The 14240-nt window shown below is 39.3% G+C and overlaps 1 protein-coding gene and 1 long non-coding RNA gene across 4 annotated transcripts; both read right to left on the bottom strand.

Moving 5' to 3' along the window:
* Positions 1–403: 403 nt before the first annotated feature.
* LOC145429606 (uncharacterized) lies at positions 404–859 on the bottom strand. The gene is made up of 2 exons (XR_013909862.1): positions 779–859; positions 404–611 (listed from the first exon to the last, which is right to left on the bottom strand). It is a non-coding gene; the product is annotated as an uncharacterized LOC145429606 (long non-coding RNA).
* A 1240-nt stretch (positions 860–2099) lies between these two features.
* Positions 2100–12023, bottom strand: ifngr1 (interferon gamma receptor 1). Of its 3 annotated transcripts, none has more exons than XM_026172066.2 (8): positions 11703–11827; positions 7181–7303; positions 6935–7040; positions 6541–6725; positions 6314–6450; positions 5253–5439; positions 4450–4580; positions 3832–4334 (listed from the first exon to the last, which is right to left on the bottom strand). In XM_026172066.2, the coding sequence occupies exons 2-8, from the start codon at positions 7257–7259 to the stop codon at positions 3966–3968; spliced, it is 1194 nt and encodes a 397-aa protein (XP_026027851.2). In that variant the 5' UTR covers positions 7260–7303; positions 11703–11827; the 3' UTR covers positions 3832–3965. The 3 variants fall into 3 exon arrangements, with proteins under 3 accessions (XP_026027852.2, XP_026027851.2, XP_026027850.2); XM_026172065.2 differs by having other exon boundaries at positions 4450–4583; positions 11703–11826; XM_026172067.2 differs by lacking the exon at positions 7181–7303 and having other exon boundaries at positions 2100–4334; positions 4450–4583; positions 11703–12023.
* Positions 12024–14240: the final 2217 nt, after the last annotated feature.

Raw genomic sequence — 14240 nt, 5'->3', positions numbered from 1 at the left:
TCATATCTAAGCAGCAATATTAATTTTATTATGGTTATTATCATCAATTTAAAAAAAACTCACTGTATATAATGTTTAACAGGTCTGCATTTTAGTTGTACACTTACTTTCTTATGGGCCTGTTTGTCTCATAGTGAATGAGATGCGTCCGGTCTGAAGAGCCGAGTTTGTACGAGTAGTTTCTGAGCATTTTTATGATTATAATTGTAGTAATTTGGTCACTATATGATGTTATGAAATAAGCTTACATTGATAAAGCTTATGTGTCTGTGCACAAACTTAAGATACACATTTAATAACATCTCTAAACTATTACTGTAAATACAAGATGTTTATCTTTTGTGCATTTCATAAACTTTACATTTTGTACTAATTCATTGGTGTTCACTGAAGGGCTGAGATATCAACACATTTAGCATAATTAAAAGAAAAAACAACATCAATACAATTGAATTAAACTGATTGCTACACAAGACTTAAGTCCTTCTGTGCTGTTGTAGATCCAACTAATCACCAGCAGGGGCTGATGAAGCTCTGTCGTTGAAACAGGAGAAAGTGCTGTCCTCCTCTTCAAACAGAGATGAGCTCTGACGCAGGCAGCTGGAGGCGGCCTGCCCATCAAGCAAAACAGGGATCAGCTCCAGCACAAATTTTACTAACATTGCTATGGCAACTTGTTTGCTAGCCACGTGTCTAAACTGAGCTGTGAGCAACAAATAAGGATAACGAGGTGGAGTACAAACAAGAACAATTTAGAGGGTCACTTTAAACACCTAACCTGCAACAATAAAGGAAGCGCGCTTCTCTCCACGCTACGTTGATTTCACATCTTTACTGGTGGAATGTGAGATTGAGCCTGAAGTAAAGTTTTGTGAAGCACAAGCAGAGAAAAACAGGAAATTAAAAAAAGGCTCTTTGTAGATGTGTGTCTCTGCCTTCATACTTAAACAGAAAAATGACTAAAGTCAGGAGTTAAAGTGGGTATGGGGAAGAAAACAATCACTTAATTTAAGTTGCAGTAATTTCTATTGATTCTATTTCTACAGGGCCAGTGCAGGCTGTGATCAGCTGAGCTGTGCTGCTCTGACATCCAGATTTAATTGACTTCAACAGGATTAGAGCAGATCATGTATCATGCTGTCTTTATACATAAAGGCGACTGAATAATCAGTTAAAATTTACATGTTCCCTGTTACACTGATAGTGAACACCACGCAGCACTGTTACTGTAAACGTCACCACTGAACTGCAAACCAGTTTAACCTGCTCTGAACTACCACATCACTTTTACATGAGTTCATCTGCTGATCTGCAGATAAGCTTTTCAGGCCTGCTACTGAGAAAAACTTGTTCAGTTTTCTCAAAAGGAGCGGGTATTTTTTTTTTTCCAAGAACACAACATGCTGAAATATGGCAAAAAAAAAAAAAAGAAGAAAAAAAAAAAAGGACACAACAAAACCATGTATGCACACGTACAAAGGAAAAATAGTGAATAAATGACAGGAAAACAAAACAAAAAAAAAAGAAATATGGCAAGTTATTGGCTCTTAGGAAATCACCTGAGTGGTGCAAAAAAAGTATCTTACTGGTGCCTAGACAACGTTTTAAATGGTTTCTTTGCCAAGTTGTTTGAATAGTGTTGCCTTTTTAAGGCTTTAATGAACCATGATCTAAAATACATGAGTCTGAAGAATTTTAAACATATAAAGAAATGATTGCTTGCTGTTCAAGACATTTTTGCTTCAGTTTGGAGTAGTAGTTCAATTTTTTTATTAGTCTATTAATTAGCAGGATTATGTGTTTTCTACCATCTTTGATTGTACCCTGCAATTTATGCCTGTAACTTAGTGAGCAAGTAAGAACCTTGTTGTTTTTATCCAAATATATGACTTGAGGTAAAATAAAACATGACAGCAACCAAAAGCCTAATACTGATGTATCTACACGTTGCCTTTAACACCAGTATTTCTTACTTTTGTTGGTTGGATCATAATCGAAGACGTTATCTTGGCAAGTTTCAATGTGATATTATATAAACTTAAATAATGCTTCACAAAAACTAAAAAATACAAAAACACATTTTCTGGCCAGTTCAAATGTCCACTTCAGCAGCACTTCACTCAATTTATTAAAAAGCATGGCAACTGTTGACGACAGCATTTACACTAAAATATGAGCAAAATGAAAAAAGCACTGTATTTGGTCAGGATCGTGTCGTGGAAGAAATATGTATGATAATGCAAAATCATTACATTTCAGAAAATAGATATTACAAATATTCTTACTTTAAGTAATCCACAATGGAAGATTAATAGTTATATTAGAAAATTCTTTCCTTCTTTTCACCTGTAATGCATCCCCTTACATTTGATTTGTATTGGAACACTTCAAGTCACACCCAGCCATAAACAGTCGTCACTGCTGGCGATAAAATCATAAAAGTTCTGAAAAAATGATCAAAACAAGACAGAAGCAATTTTCTGGGTTCCTGCCGGTTTTAACGTGCCGTCTAATCCCCACAGGACAAAATGTGTTTACATTCCTTCTTGTTATGCAATAAAGGACCGCGTGCTGAGAGCAGGCCTAAATGTTTCAGTCAGAGGAAAAACTCATGTTTGATACGTTTTCATGTTCTTGGTCAATGCACATAAAAAACTTAAAAAATCATTCCAGTGTCCGACCTTTAAAGAGAATGTGATCATATAAGCTGTACAAAAATACAACAATATTTTACACTTCCCACATCATAGAAAAAAACAAAACATCAACCCTGAAGTAAACAACAAACCTGCGTGCTTCTGAGGCAAGCAGAACAAAGGCACTAACCCATGGCCTACAGAGCAGGTTTTGCCGGCTGCATAGGTGTGGCACCGTCAGCAACATTGAAAGGTAGTTGTGACACCTGCAGATCTGCTGTCAGGTGTGGAAAATTGCTGGTTTATCTCTGACTATTCATGCAAAACCCTTACAATGGCTCTAAGGCATTTTAAGAGTGTTTAAGGGTCAATACAACAAAAAGACAGAAAAACAATCATGTTTATTTACCCTGTTATAGATAGTTGGGTTTTATTTGAGCCACTGGCCTGGTGATAGACTTTCCCCCAGGGTGAGTCTCAGACAGGCTCCATTGTCTTAGATATAAAGTTAAGAGAACAGATGGACGGACGCCCCTGTCCCAAATGTCTCACACACACCGTCGGCTGGTATAGGCTCCAGCCACGCTATGACGCTGCTTTGATAAGCCCCAACACAAATTTAGAAAATGAATGGAAGCAATTGTTGTAGAGCACAATACAAAAAGATGCAAATACATTATATTTGTTTAGATTAGTTAATATGGCTGCCCCTGACAATCAGTAGATATTTGCACCTTTCACTGCAACTGCTTTCAATAGATCAAAGTAGTAGTTAATATTCCAACAACCTCCTTTGGATTAATCTACATCAGTCAGTCACCTCGCTACACTGAAAAACGTCCAAACTGATCACTTCTCTGCAGCATGTAGCGAAAAAAGCACAATGCAGAGAAGCTCCACTCCACAGTGAAAGGAAACACTGTCACATAGCACTGCTGAGCCCGAAACAATAATAGGCAGGTGATTTTAATATTGTGGTGGATCACTTTATATATAGACATATATGTTAAGCAGAGATTAAAAGACGGTATATAAAAGTTGCCTATTATCCTTGTATCTGATGCAGGGGCAGAAACCAGCAGAGATCCAGCTAGCTGCCTCTGTAACCCGACAGAAAACAGCTGGAAGACAAAGATGTCCAGCTTGCTTCCCTGAGACAGCCAAGTCTGTCAGTGCAGTGTTAACCACTGGCCGAATATGTTCAAAAGGCAAAAATATAGTGAAGATTTCATATTGTTATAAACTCACATTCCAAAGGTGGGCTTAGACTGTAACCTTTGATGACCTGAGTTTAAACAAAAAAACAGCTTCAGTCCTCTGAGTCATGACTTACTTCCCAGTGTAACCTGTAACCATGTCTCCACCACCCATGTCCATCATCACATGTGGGCAGTCATAAGCAGACCTTTCTTCAATTGAAACACACTCCGTCTTTACCGAGTCATCTCCAGAGTCATCATCCGTCCCGCTTCTGTCAGAATCGCTGCTGTCCAAATGCGGTCTCTCTGCGTAGCAGGAGTTGCTAGGGTTGTAGTCAGAGCCAGCACTGCTGTTGTCTGCAGACTGACCGGTGTCCTTGAGAAGAACAGTTTCCTCGGGGTCGTCCTGACTGCTGCCTAAGCTTTCGACAGAGATTCGACTAATGTGTGGTCTGGTTGGGTTGGTTGGATGCTTGCTCTGATTCCCTGCACTGTCCTTCTGCAAGGTACAGGAACAGAAAAAGCATTTGGCACAAGGTTAAAAAAAACAAAAAACAGCTAAAGCAACATCATGATCTGCTTATTTTAGTTTAGTTTTTTATTTGACACCTTACCAGAGATGATGGTAGAGTATCTGAGGGGTTAAATGTCCATGCCTTTAGCTTACAGATGCAAGCTGTTACCACAATGAGAACAAATAAAAGCAAGGCTGACAGCACAGCTGCGAGTATCACCTCATTGGAACCTGCTAAAAAAACAAAACATACAAAAGGTTAATTCAGGCACAAAGTAAAGCTAAAACCAAACTAAACAAAAACGACATCAGTTGGTTCTAATTTATAAATCCAACCCATAAACTCATACAGGGCTGCATTTTTAAACATCTTCAGCCTGCAGTTACTATAGATCTACCACCCCAATGAGATGCTTGCTGTGCGATCACATGCAACAGATGCTCAGGACATGTGCTCACAAATTAGAGACGTGTTCTGCCAGGACATTCTGCACCCCTAACTCTAGTACTCAGCGGATATTTTCAAGCTTCTATGTTGATTTTTGTGGTGTTTCTCTTCTGAATGCCCTCCCATCAAGTTAATCATGTAGAAACCATGGCCTTATGATGACTGAACGCAGAGCATGAGAACCTTCACAGACGCAGAGCATTCAAATATCTCGGACACTACTTGAAAGAATGTTTTATCTACAAATTTACTGTCCTTTGGAAATCTATTTAACATGTAGTCACGCTAGCAAATTCTGACCATTTTTCACACCAGTATAGCACCAAAAACAAAATACTGAACTACTTCCTGTTGACAGATGTGCCTGTGCCTTTAGTTTCTCAACTTTGTTGATCCTAAAACCACTCGTCTCTGTCCCACACCGCCAATAAAAAACAAAAAATAAAAACACTTACGTTGGGGAGGTGATACTGCAGAGGGCCAGATCGTGCATGTCTCTGTCTCCTTGAACTCCACCTGCTGAGCACCGACCCCGACAAACAACGTTCCACTCACATTGACGCACTTCTTCACACCCTCTTTGAATGACACATTATCACATTGGCAGATTTTTTCATCTGTGCATGTCGTTGTAAATTCTCCCTGAAAGTCACAGAGGAATTTATTAATGTCTTGATTATTCAAGTTAATTAACAGAAATAATGCAGATCATGGTGGTTGTGACACGTAGCGCATTGGTGCGTTATTACCAACAGGTGGACTGCTCATGCTCATATCTGGCTCCAGGTATTAAATAAGTACTATATAATATACAACATCTTTATTCTTGATTTCCAGGAGGCAGTTAATATTGTCACTTCTAAATTTTTCAGATGTAGTTTACAACCAGCAAACTTTTGTCTGCAATAAAAAACACGAAAATATTTTTTGCGTCCCAAAAAGCTTCCTGAAAATGATCTTACAGACTCATAACTGCTTCCCAGAGCACAAGGATGTGAATTTGATCAAAATCTTCACTATCAAGACTCATTTTGGTCAGGAATAAGAAAAAGAAACATCTGTACAGACCCAGAGAAACATTTGAGCCTTATCATGGTCTTGATGCATCTCAATCATCCAGGAAAGTAAATCTCCAAAAAGTTGATTCTGTTCATCTGGACGTAGCGTTTTGTGGGGGAAACGTTTCGTCACTCATCCAAGTGACTTCTTCACTTCACTTCACTCCCTGTACAGCTGCTATACTGACATACACTTCACTTGGAGAGCAGATAGCCTGCATTTATCGCACATTTATCAAATGATTGAACTAAAATTCTGTATTCTGTTATAGCCAATAAACACGTGCAGCATGCAGCTTTCATGTTTATTAATGTGTTGATTCATTTTCTTCCTCATAAAGAATATGCAAGGTTTAAAATGAAATCACTACATCTTATAAGTATCATCACGGTTTCATTTGTCAAAACACATAAAAACACACAACAATTTTCAGCAGTATATGCCAGCCACCCCTTACCTGTTCATTTTTAACTGTAAAGTCGATTTGGTATTCACGCGTGTCCATCTCTTTGTAGAACTTGAGGGGATTCTGGAAACTTACTGTGGACATCTTCTCCTTCAGTTCTATTTCTACAGGAGGGAACTCTAAAGAACCTAAGAAGAAGAGAAGAGATATCCAAGCTTAATCTCCATCTCTCTCACTTAAACCAGGCTCTGCAAATGTTTACTAGCAGCATTGCTTACATTTTGTGTCGACTGTGACGAAACTGTTAAAGGAGAAAGTATTTGACTTCTCAGCTTCAGACTTGATGCCTCCCTGTACAGCTGCTACACTGACATACATGAACTTGAGATATCTCTCATCCCCAGATTTCCAGATACAGTTGCTCAGGTCATACTCGTGATCTGTGGTTTCAAATGTACAATTCCTAAATAAAAAACAAAAGAACAAAGACAGATTAATCCCATGAATAATACTTTAAATATAGTGGAGGAAAGTCTTTCCAGAGTCTAATGCTGACAAACGGGAGCGCACAAAGCAACAGAACAAGCACAGCAGTGCATTTAGGCACCTGTATCACACAAAGTAAAATCCAAATAAGTTTGAACATAATGTATTATAAAAGCTCATTCTTACCATGGATGAAGGGTTCCTCTAAAGATTTGTGGTTGGGTTCTGTAATCCCAGCGGACAGAGACCTTTACATTTTGGCAGCTCACTCTTACATTTGTTGGAGGTAAAACTGCAAATAAGAAAAAGAGGAAAGAGACATTTATTTCATATATCCTGTTCAGAGCATTTTCCACCAGAAATCAGATTTTATTTTTCTTTGGGAACTTTTCAGAAATTCGAAGAAATGAAGGAGAGAAATATTCATCTTACCATCATTACTATAAATGGGGTGGACACAATAATAGAAACACCTGACTGCATCAGTGGCCCTCCCACATGGTTGAATCATGTAATCGAGCCTTATTATAGGGTTGCCTGGTTACACCCTCAGAGCTGAGGGGACATAAGAAAAAAAAAAATCTGCCACCTACAATGTTGTTTTGTTTTGTTTGGGAAATTCTTCTGGGAAATTTGCACACAGGAACTGAAGTTTCATCATATCCACACCTCTGCTTGCTGCGTGTTGTTAGCGGGGTGGATGTTGTTAGCGGGGTGGATGTTGTTAGCGGGGTGGATGTTGTTAGCGGGGTGGATGTAGTTGGGTTTTTTTGTTAGTTTTACACCAAAGAAAACATTTGTTAAAATTTCAACTTTCATACGTGCTGTCAGAGCTGGATAAACACATTTATCATTGGAGCCAATCAGATCTGTACAGACACGAACAGTCTACGCAGTTACCGTGCCGCTGCTCCTGTGTCGGATTTCACAAGAGAGGGAGTGTTAACGCATACTCTGTCTCAAGGTAAACTTACAGTGGCAGATGTAGCTGTTGTTTTTCTGGTTTCTCTCCAGCATTTCACGTTGTTACTCAGTATCTGTCTCACCTGTTTTGAGTCTTAAAGGGCGTGAACATCAACATTTAAGCAAAACAAGGATCCAAAGGTAATTGTCAAAAACGTTTGGTGTGGGCGGAAAAGCTACATTAAAGCCTTTACTGATCCATGCAAAATGAAAACCAAACTCGGAAAGCAAAGATAACTTTAAAGCAGAAATAGTGAAAGTTAATTACACCAGGAACATGATGCTGTCCATAACTACCAACCAAAACAATGACACTGTGTGGACCACAGAAAGTAGGCACTACAGAAACTTTTACTTTTTTTTTTTTGGGCTTTCTAATTATATTCAAGAAAAGATCATCTCTATGCGTTTTTATACAAATTTCACACAACAGTAATTTAGTTAGATAAACGGCACTACAGTCCAGAGGAAACACACACTGCAGAAAGTGTTTAGCGACTGGAGAACTACAGCCAGTATCAAACACTTCCACATCAGGTTCCAACCAAAATGTATAAACTGCTAAATCTTTAGAGCTTATTGTGTTCACTGCTGGTATTAACAACTTATCAGTCTTTGAACGTTTTGCAAAATCATATAATCTTTGCTGAAAGATATCGCGAGTGTGCTTCTCAGGACAACAGCTCAGGTTCAAGCTCCTTGACTCCATCTGCAGTAGATGAGCCATCCATCTTCAAATGCTCATTTTCAAAACAGCCACAGACAACAATCAAAGGTGTCAGGCGCCGTAAAAAAGAATAAATACACACACGGCTGCAGCGTTTGCTTCAAAGTTAAGTGTGCAGTTGACCTTCAGTTAACTTGACCTGTTGTGTAGATTTTCTAAATTTAACGGCATCTTTTGTCATGAATATGTTTACCTGAACGTACAACTCATCACACCATTCACAAAGCCATCACGGACTCTGCAGCAGCTGATCGCTTTGTCCTAGAGTCAGCTAACAACAGGGTCATCTGCATACTTTTAACATGATCCTGTTGCCATACCTGCTGTGGCACATAGCTATGTACAGGATAAATAATAGCAATAGCACACATCCCTGTGGGGAACCAGTTGATTGAAACGAGTTCTATTAATCTGGACTCAGATTCCTGTTAGTTAGAAAGTCAAGAATCCAGGCCTTGAGATTGTTATTCTAAATGTTTAAATGTTGTGAGAGACGTCTGAGGTGAAACTGTGTAGAAGGCTAAAGAACAATCCAAAAGTAATAGAGCTTTACTATTTCTCTCCAAGGATTGAACTGTTAGTTAGATCATAGTTAGAGTTCTTGTTGGGGGCTGTCTTATTTCCTATTAAAAGTAGTAGAACTCTGTCATGCTATTATGGGAAATTACTGTACATCTAGGAATATGAGTTGTTACAGCTAAAGTTAAATGAATGAATCATTCCAAAAGGGCAAGAATTAACCTGCCACTTCCGATCCCATTAGATGTTATTAAATAACCCTGCACAGAGTTCATGTGTCTGACGGATGGTGGAAACATGAGACGGTCCCGTGTTTAAGAAAGTTGGACGACTATAGAAATGATCAGTTTTAAAGATTGTCTGCTGTCTGTTGCTTGATTCATACTACTGCCCTAAAGTGCAGCTGTAAACCTTACATCTAAACCTTTTAAAAGCTAAAAAACACAACACAAACAAACATATTCTGATACCATAGGGTCAGAGGGTTAGGGGGTATTTTTTGCGGTCATCATTGATGATGACTTGGCCCAACACAAGGTTAAATCAAAGAATTTGCCACATTGCTGTTTGTCATTTCAGGTGATATTTGAGACCTCTTTGAAAAAGAAAAACAATAAAGTGATGTTGATGTGAACACACTGAAAGTTAATGACTGCAGTTCACAGCCAAACAACCTCATCTCAAATGTGTAGGATGTGGTGGAGGTCAGATTGTTTGTGCAGGTCAACTTTCAGAGAAAACATTTTTCTTGATGGACCTGGGTTGGTCATATAATAGTTATAATGTTTGAAATTCCAATGAACGCCACCAAACCAACCACAAACAAACATACACGTATTTGATTTGATGAATTAAAGTTTGAGGACAAGGACATCAGAGTGTCATCAACTGACTTGTTCAGTTCTGTGGAATACGCACTGTAGCTGGTACCGTCCTTTATCAGACAGGTTTATCAAGACCTCACCCTCTTTCACAGTACAGTTTGCAAACACTCACAGTGCCCATAGTTGACCTTTGTTTTATAAGGGAAGTTTAGTGTTGCAGTTGATCAAAATTAGCTGATATGTGGTTCAGCATTGAAGAATGTCAGCGCGCCACAACAGGACCGGTTAGCTGTGTTCCTATAAATAGAACGACAAAGCATCTGAGAGGGAAATGACAACTTAAGCAAAAGGTTTTCCACTAAATGAAACTGTTCTTAAAAGTTTCTGTGAAAAGATTCGAAGCAAGCAGGGACAGAGCTACCTGATTACTAATTAAACTGATTGTAAAATGGCCACAATTATATGAACATCACCTCAGCAGCAGCCTGGACCTTGATCACATTTATAACTTTATATTTTCATAGTATCACAAAGTCTAAAAACACATAACATTCCCAAACACACCCACACCCACACCCACCTTTTCCTTAAATCATTAACAAATCGCTATCAACTTAGCTTCTGCTATCAAAATTAGCAGGTCTGGAGATGAGTTCCCAGAAACAGTGATTTGAAATAATAATAACGACATCTCACGGACACTGTACTGCCTATAGATAATGGCTGGAGCAGTCTTCCAGAGAAAGGGTGCGTGGCAACAACAACAACGACAAAAAAAGACGTCCAGTCTGAACAGCATTGCTTGCTCAAGCAAACTCATCAGAACAGCAGATGCTTGAAGGAAATGGAAATCTTTAAGAGCTTCAAATGTCAGCAAGACATCTACAGGTAGCTCTGTAACTGTTAGAGTAATAGTACACACAGAAAAAAGGGGCATGAATCCAACCTTCACTAGAAAAATTTGCTATTCAAAAAGAACTCTGAGGAAAACTACAGCGTTCCAGCAACCATACAGGAAAAGACCAGGTGTGGTGACAGAATGTGCTATGGACAGACGAGTCAAAGGTAGGGCTGTAAATGCTCTGTTTTAGGAACAGGACAGCTTGCAGTCATTCCCTTAACCATGAATACATCATGTCAGAAAGTGTTTGAGGATAATGAGAGATCACCTGTCAAATAGATGAGGTGCTCTCAAGAACAGCACAAAATTCCCATTTTAATTTCCCAACAACAACAAAAAAATACATTCAGGGTTATGGAATGGCCTGGTCAACACAAGTCCCACTGTTGGGGAAATTTGGAAAGGAGAACACACGTAAGAAAACCCTCAAACATCTTAGAAATCAAGGGGGAGAGGTCCAAAACTCCAACAGGTGACATTAAAGACCAGTGTAACATTTTGTTCAATTAAATTGAATTCATTTAATAAAAGATTTTCCTTTAGATTTTTGGTCAAATGTCTCACCTCAAAGAGGATAAAGTGTTTGATTATTCAAATGTATTAGAAAAGTGACAGCACACTGCATAAACACGTTACCTATGCTTTTAGCATGCCAATTTCATTAACCTTCACGTCGTTTGGGTGTTGTGATAACTTTTAAGTCATAGTCTTTACATATTTGTAGCAGTTTGATTGTTACTTTTATCACCATATTTTTGTCACGTGCAACAATGTCCACATTTTACCAGTTTTTTCTCCTTTTGTGCTCAGCTCGTTAGACACATGCCAGGAACTTTAAATTACATGGTGACATAAATAAAACTTTATTAAGTGAACGTATGATTAATGATTGCCCTTAAAACAGCGCAAAACAGATCAACTTTGTATGTACTCTTCGGTGTATAAACTTGTCAATTTTATTGAACCCAAGGTTTGAAGAAACAGTGATTCTAAGATAAGTACTTAAAAGGGTCTACATACCAATCACAGCAGAAACCCCGCTGATCAGAAGGAACAGAACAGTCAACTCATCGCTCAGAGACATCGCTCCGACCTCGAGGCTGTGATAGCGACTATTTAAATTAAACTTCCTCTTCAGAGCCCAGGAGGCAAATAAAACGAATAAAACGTCAACTTGCCCTCATCGAGAAACAGACTTGTCACAACAACACGTGTAATTTCTCATCTGCGAGCTTATAAAAAATATTTTATATTTCACCACAAATCTGCTGATATCAGCGGACTCACATCATTAACAGCTCCTACTCCGGCATGTGTCTAAGCGCGTACAACCGACCAAATTTACCTGGAAAACACCTAGGCGACGTCAACGGAAGACGCACTTGTATTTTCAAAACAAAAGCTTTAGACAGCGCACACATTTTCTCGATCACTTGACGCGCTTTTCTCAAAAACAGTTTTCATAACTCAGGTATTTTTCACAACATAGACTCACCCTTTTCACATCAGCTCTCCGATCAATGAATGAAAACATCTTAACACCAACAACGTTTTAAGACTTGGGCACCATTTTTTTTAAAAAATGCCTATTGTGGAGAAAAAAAAAGTTAAGAAAAAAGTTCAGACATAGAAGTGAAATGCAGCGGATTTATTTGAAACTTTAGAGAATTCCTGAAATCAAAACAGCAAATGTGCATGTGCAAAAACAGGCAAAAAGTCCACAGAAGTATATGCAGCTCGTTGATGCAAAATATGAATCAGACAATTACATGTCAGCAACACAAAGCGGACTGAGAAAGACACACACACACACACACACACACACACACACACACACACACACACACACACACACACACACACACACATATATATATATATATATATATATATAATATACAATAAAAGACAATAAAAGCAAAAAAAGCAACTTGACTTGACATGCACTCATCGACCACTTTAGTAGGTAAATTAAATCCCTTTTTGCCCTCAGAGCTGCTCACAGTTTGTCTTTTTTTTCTTTCTTTTTGCCTGTCCTGCTCTTTTGCCATCAGAATTGTTGTCTAAAGGCAAAGAAAGATGCCCAACGGATTTACTTTACCAAATGGACCATCCCAGCCTTGCTGAATGGTCCATTTGATTCACCTTTTATTGTTTATTTTATTTTCACTTACTGAATACGGGACAGACTTGACTGGGGGAAAGAAGGGGAGAAAGAAAGAGGGAAAGAGAAACAGCTGAGAAGAGGGACGGGGGAGAAGGGCAAAAAACAAAAACCAACAGAACGGGCAGAGAAAAAAAAGAAAATGCATATATCAATCACCTGGATCACCTGTTGAGAAAGAAAAAAGAGAACAAGCAGAAGAGAACAAGAGTAATAGAATAAACAACATCACAATGATATATGGGAATATGACAGTAAATACTAAATATTAAACATTATTGTGCAGCACATAAGATCAACAGAACACAGTGTGCTTTGAGTTAGGAGCCAAAAAGGGTGTAGTTTGTGGGTGTGATCACCCGTGTGTACACCTGTGAGCATGGACGCGCTTGTTTTTAAAAGGTTCCTTCATGTAATGATCTGCTAGAGGGTGTGGGGGGGCCACAGCCCCGTCCTCCAGGGCATGAAGCAGGTATGGAGGAGATCAAAACTCCAGACATCCAGAGGCCCCCAGAACACAAGAGACCAAGGAAGACCAACAGAGGGGCAGCCGCGCCACTGTCCCAGAAAGAGCTGAGGAGAGTCCCAGATGAGGGTTCACTCAGCAGCCGCGGAGCAGAAGCCAGGGGGAGTTGCAGTGACGCGCCCGTGAGCTCCGCCGGCAGCCAGCCGTGCCTGAGTGACCGAGCCCCAGGCCGAGAGGCCGGGGGCACCCCACCTCTGAAGTGGCCCGAGCGAGCCCCAGGCTCCAGGCCCCGATAAGCGGCCGCCAAGGAGTGAGCATCAGCAGCAACTCAAAGCCTTTTAAGCATGTAGACATGGTCAAGACAGCTTGCTGCATTTCATACTGAGCATCAGAATAAGGAAGAAAGAGGATTGAATCATTAATCTCACACAGCCTGATTTTCCTGCACAGCCATTTACATGGAATGGTCTGAAATGAGAAAAATCCAGTTATCCAGTTCCAAGATATCTTTACCCAGCAGTCCTCTCGGTAAATGTACAGTCCTGATCAAATGCTTAAGAGCACTTGAAAAATGGCAAAAAAAAAATCTTATATTGCATGGTTGAGTCTTAGCAGGGTTTGAAGTATAGCTTCAACATGCAACAAGAAGAAATAAGAGTGAGACAACACATTTTTTATGAGCATGCAATTTATTGAAAAAAACGCTTAAACTGAAACAGGCTATTTTACAGCTGATCAAAAGTTTAGGACCACATGCCTTTAAAAGGTCAAATCTGTGCAAAAGTGTGGATTTATTGCCATTTTCTGTAAGGTAGTCACACTGTCATGATGTTCTGATGGCAAAGTCAAAAACCCTTCTCCTTCTTGAACATGGGCGGGTTGTTGAACTGCATAAGCAGCGTCTCTCAGAGCGCACCATTGCTGCTGA

Source organism: Astatotilapia calliptera, chromosome 6 (assembly GCF_964374335.1).
Source record: "Astatotilapia calliptera chromosome 6, fAstCal68.1, whole genome shotgun sequence".
NCBI classification, from domain to species: Eukaryota; Metazoa; Chordata; class Actinopteri; order Cichliformes; family Cichlidae; genus Astatotilapia; species Astatotilapia calliptera.
The sequence above is the reverse complement of the archived record's forward strand: the minus strand, read 5'-3'. Positions and strand labels throughout refer to the sequence as shown.

Excerpts from the sequence above, each read along its gene's own strand:
- ifngr1 (XM_026172065.2), bottom strand. The coding sequence starts at position 7,259 with ATGATTCAACCATGTGGGAGGGCCACTGATGCAGTCAGGTGTTTCTAT. Across the intron at positions 6,726-6,934 it reads AGAGGAACCCTTCATCCATG|GAATTGTACATTTGAAACCA; the intron begins GTAAGAATGAGC and ends TTTTTTATTTAG. Across the intron at positions 4,335-4,449 it reads ATACTCTACCATCATCTCTG|AAGGACAGTGCAGGGAATCA; the intron begins GTAAGGTGTCAA and ends TGTACCTTGCAG.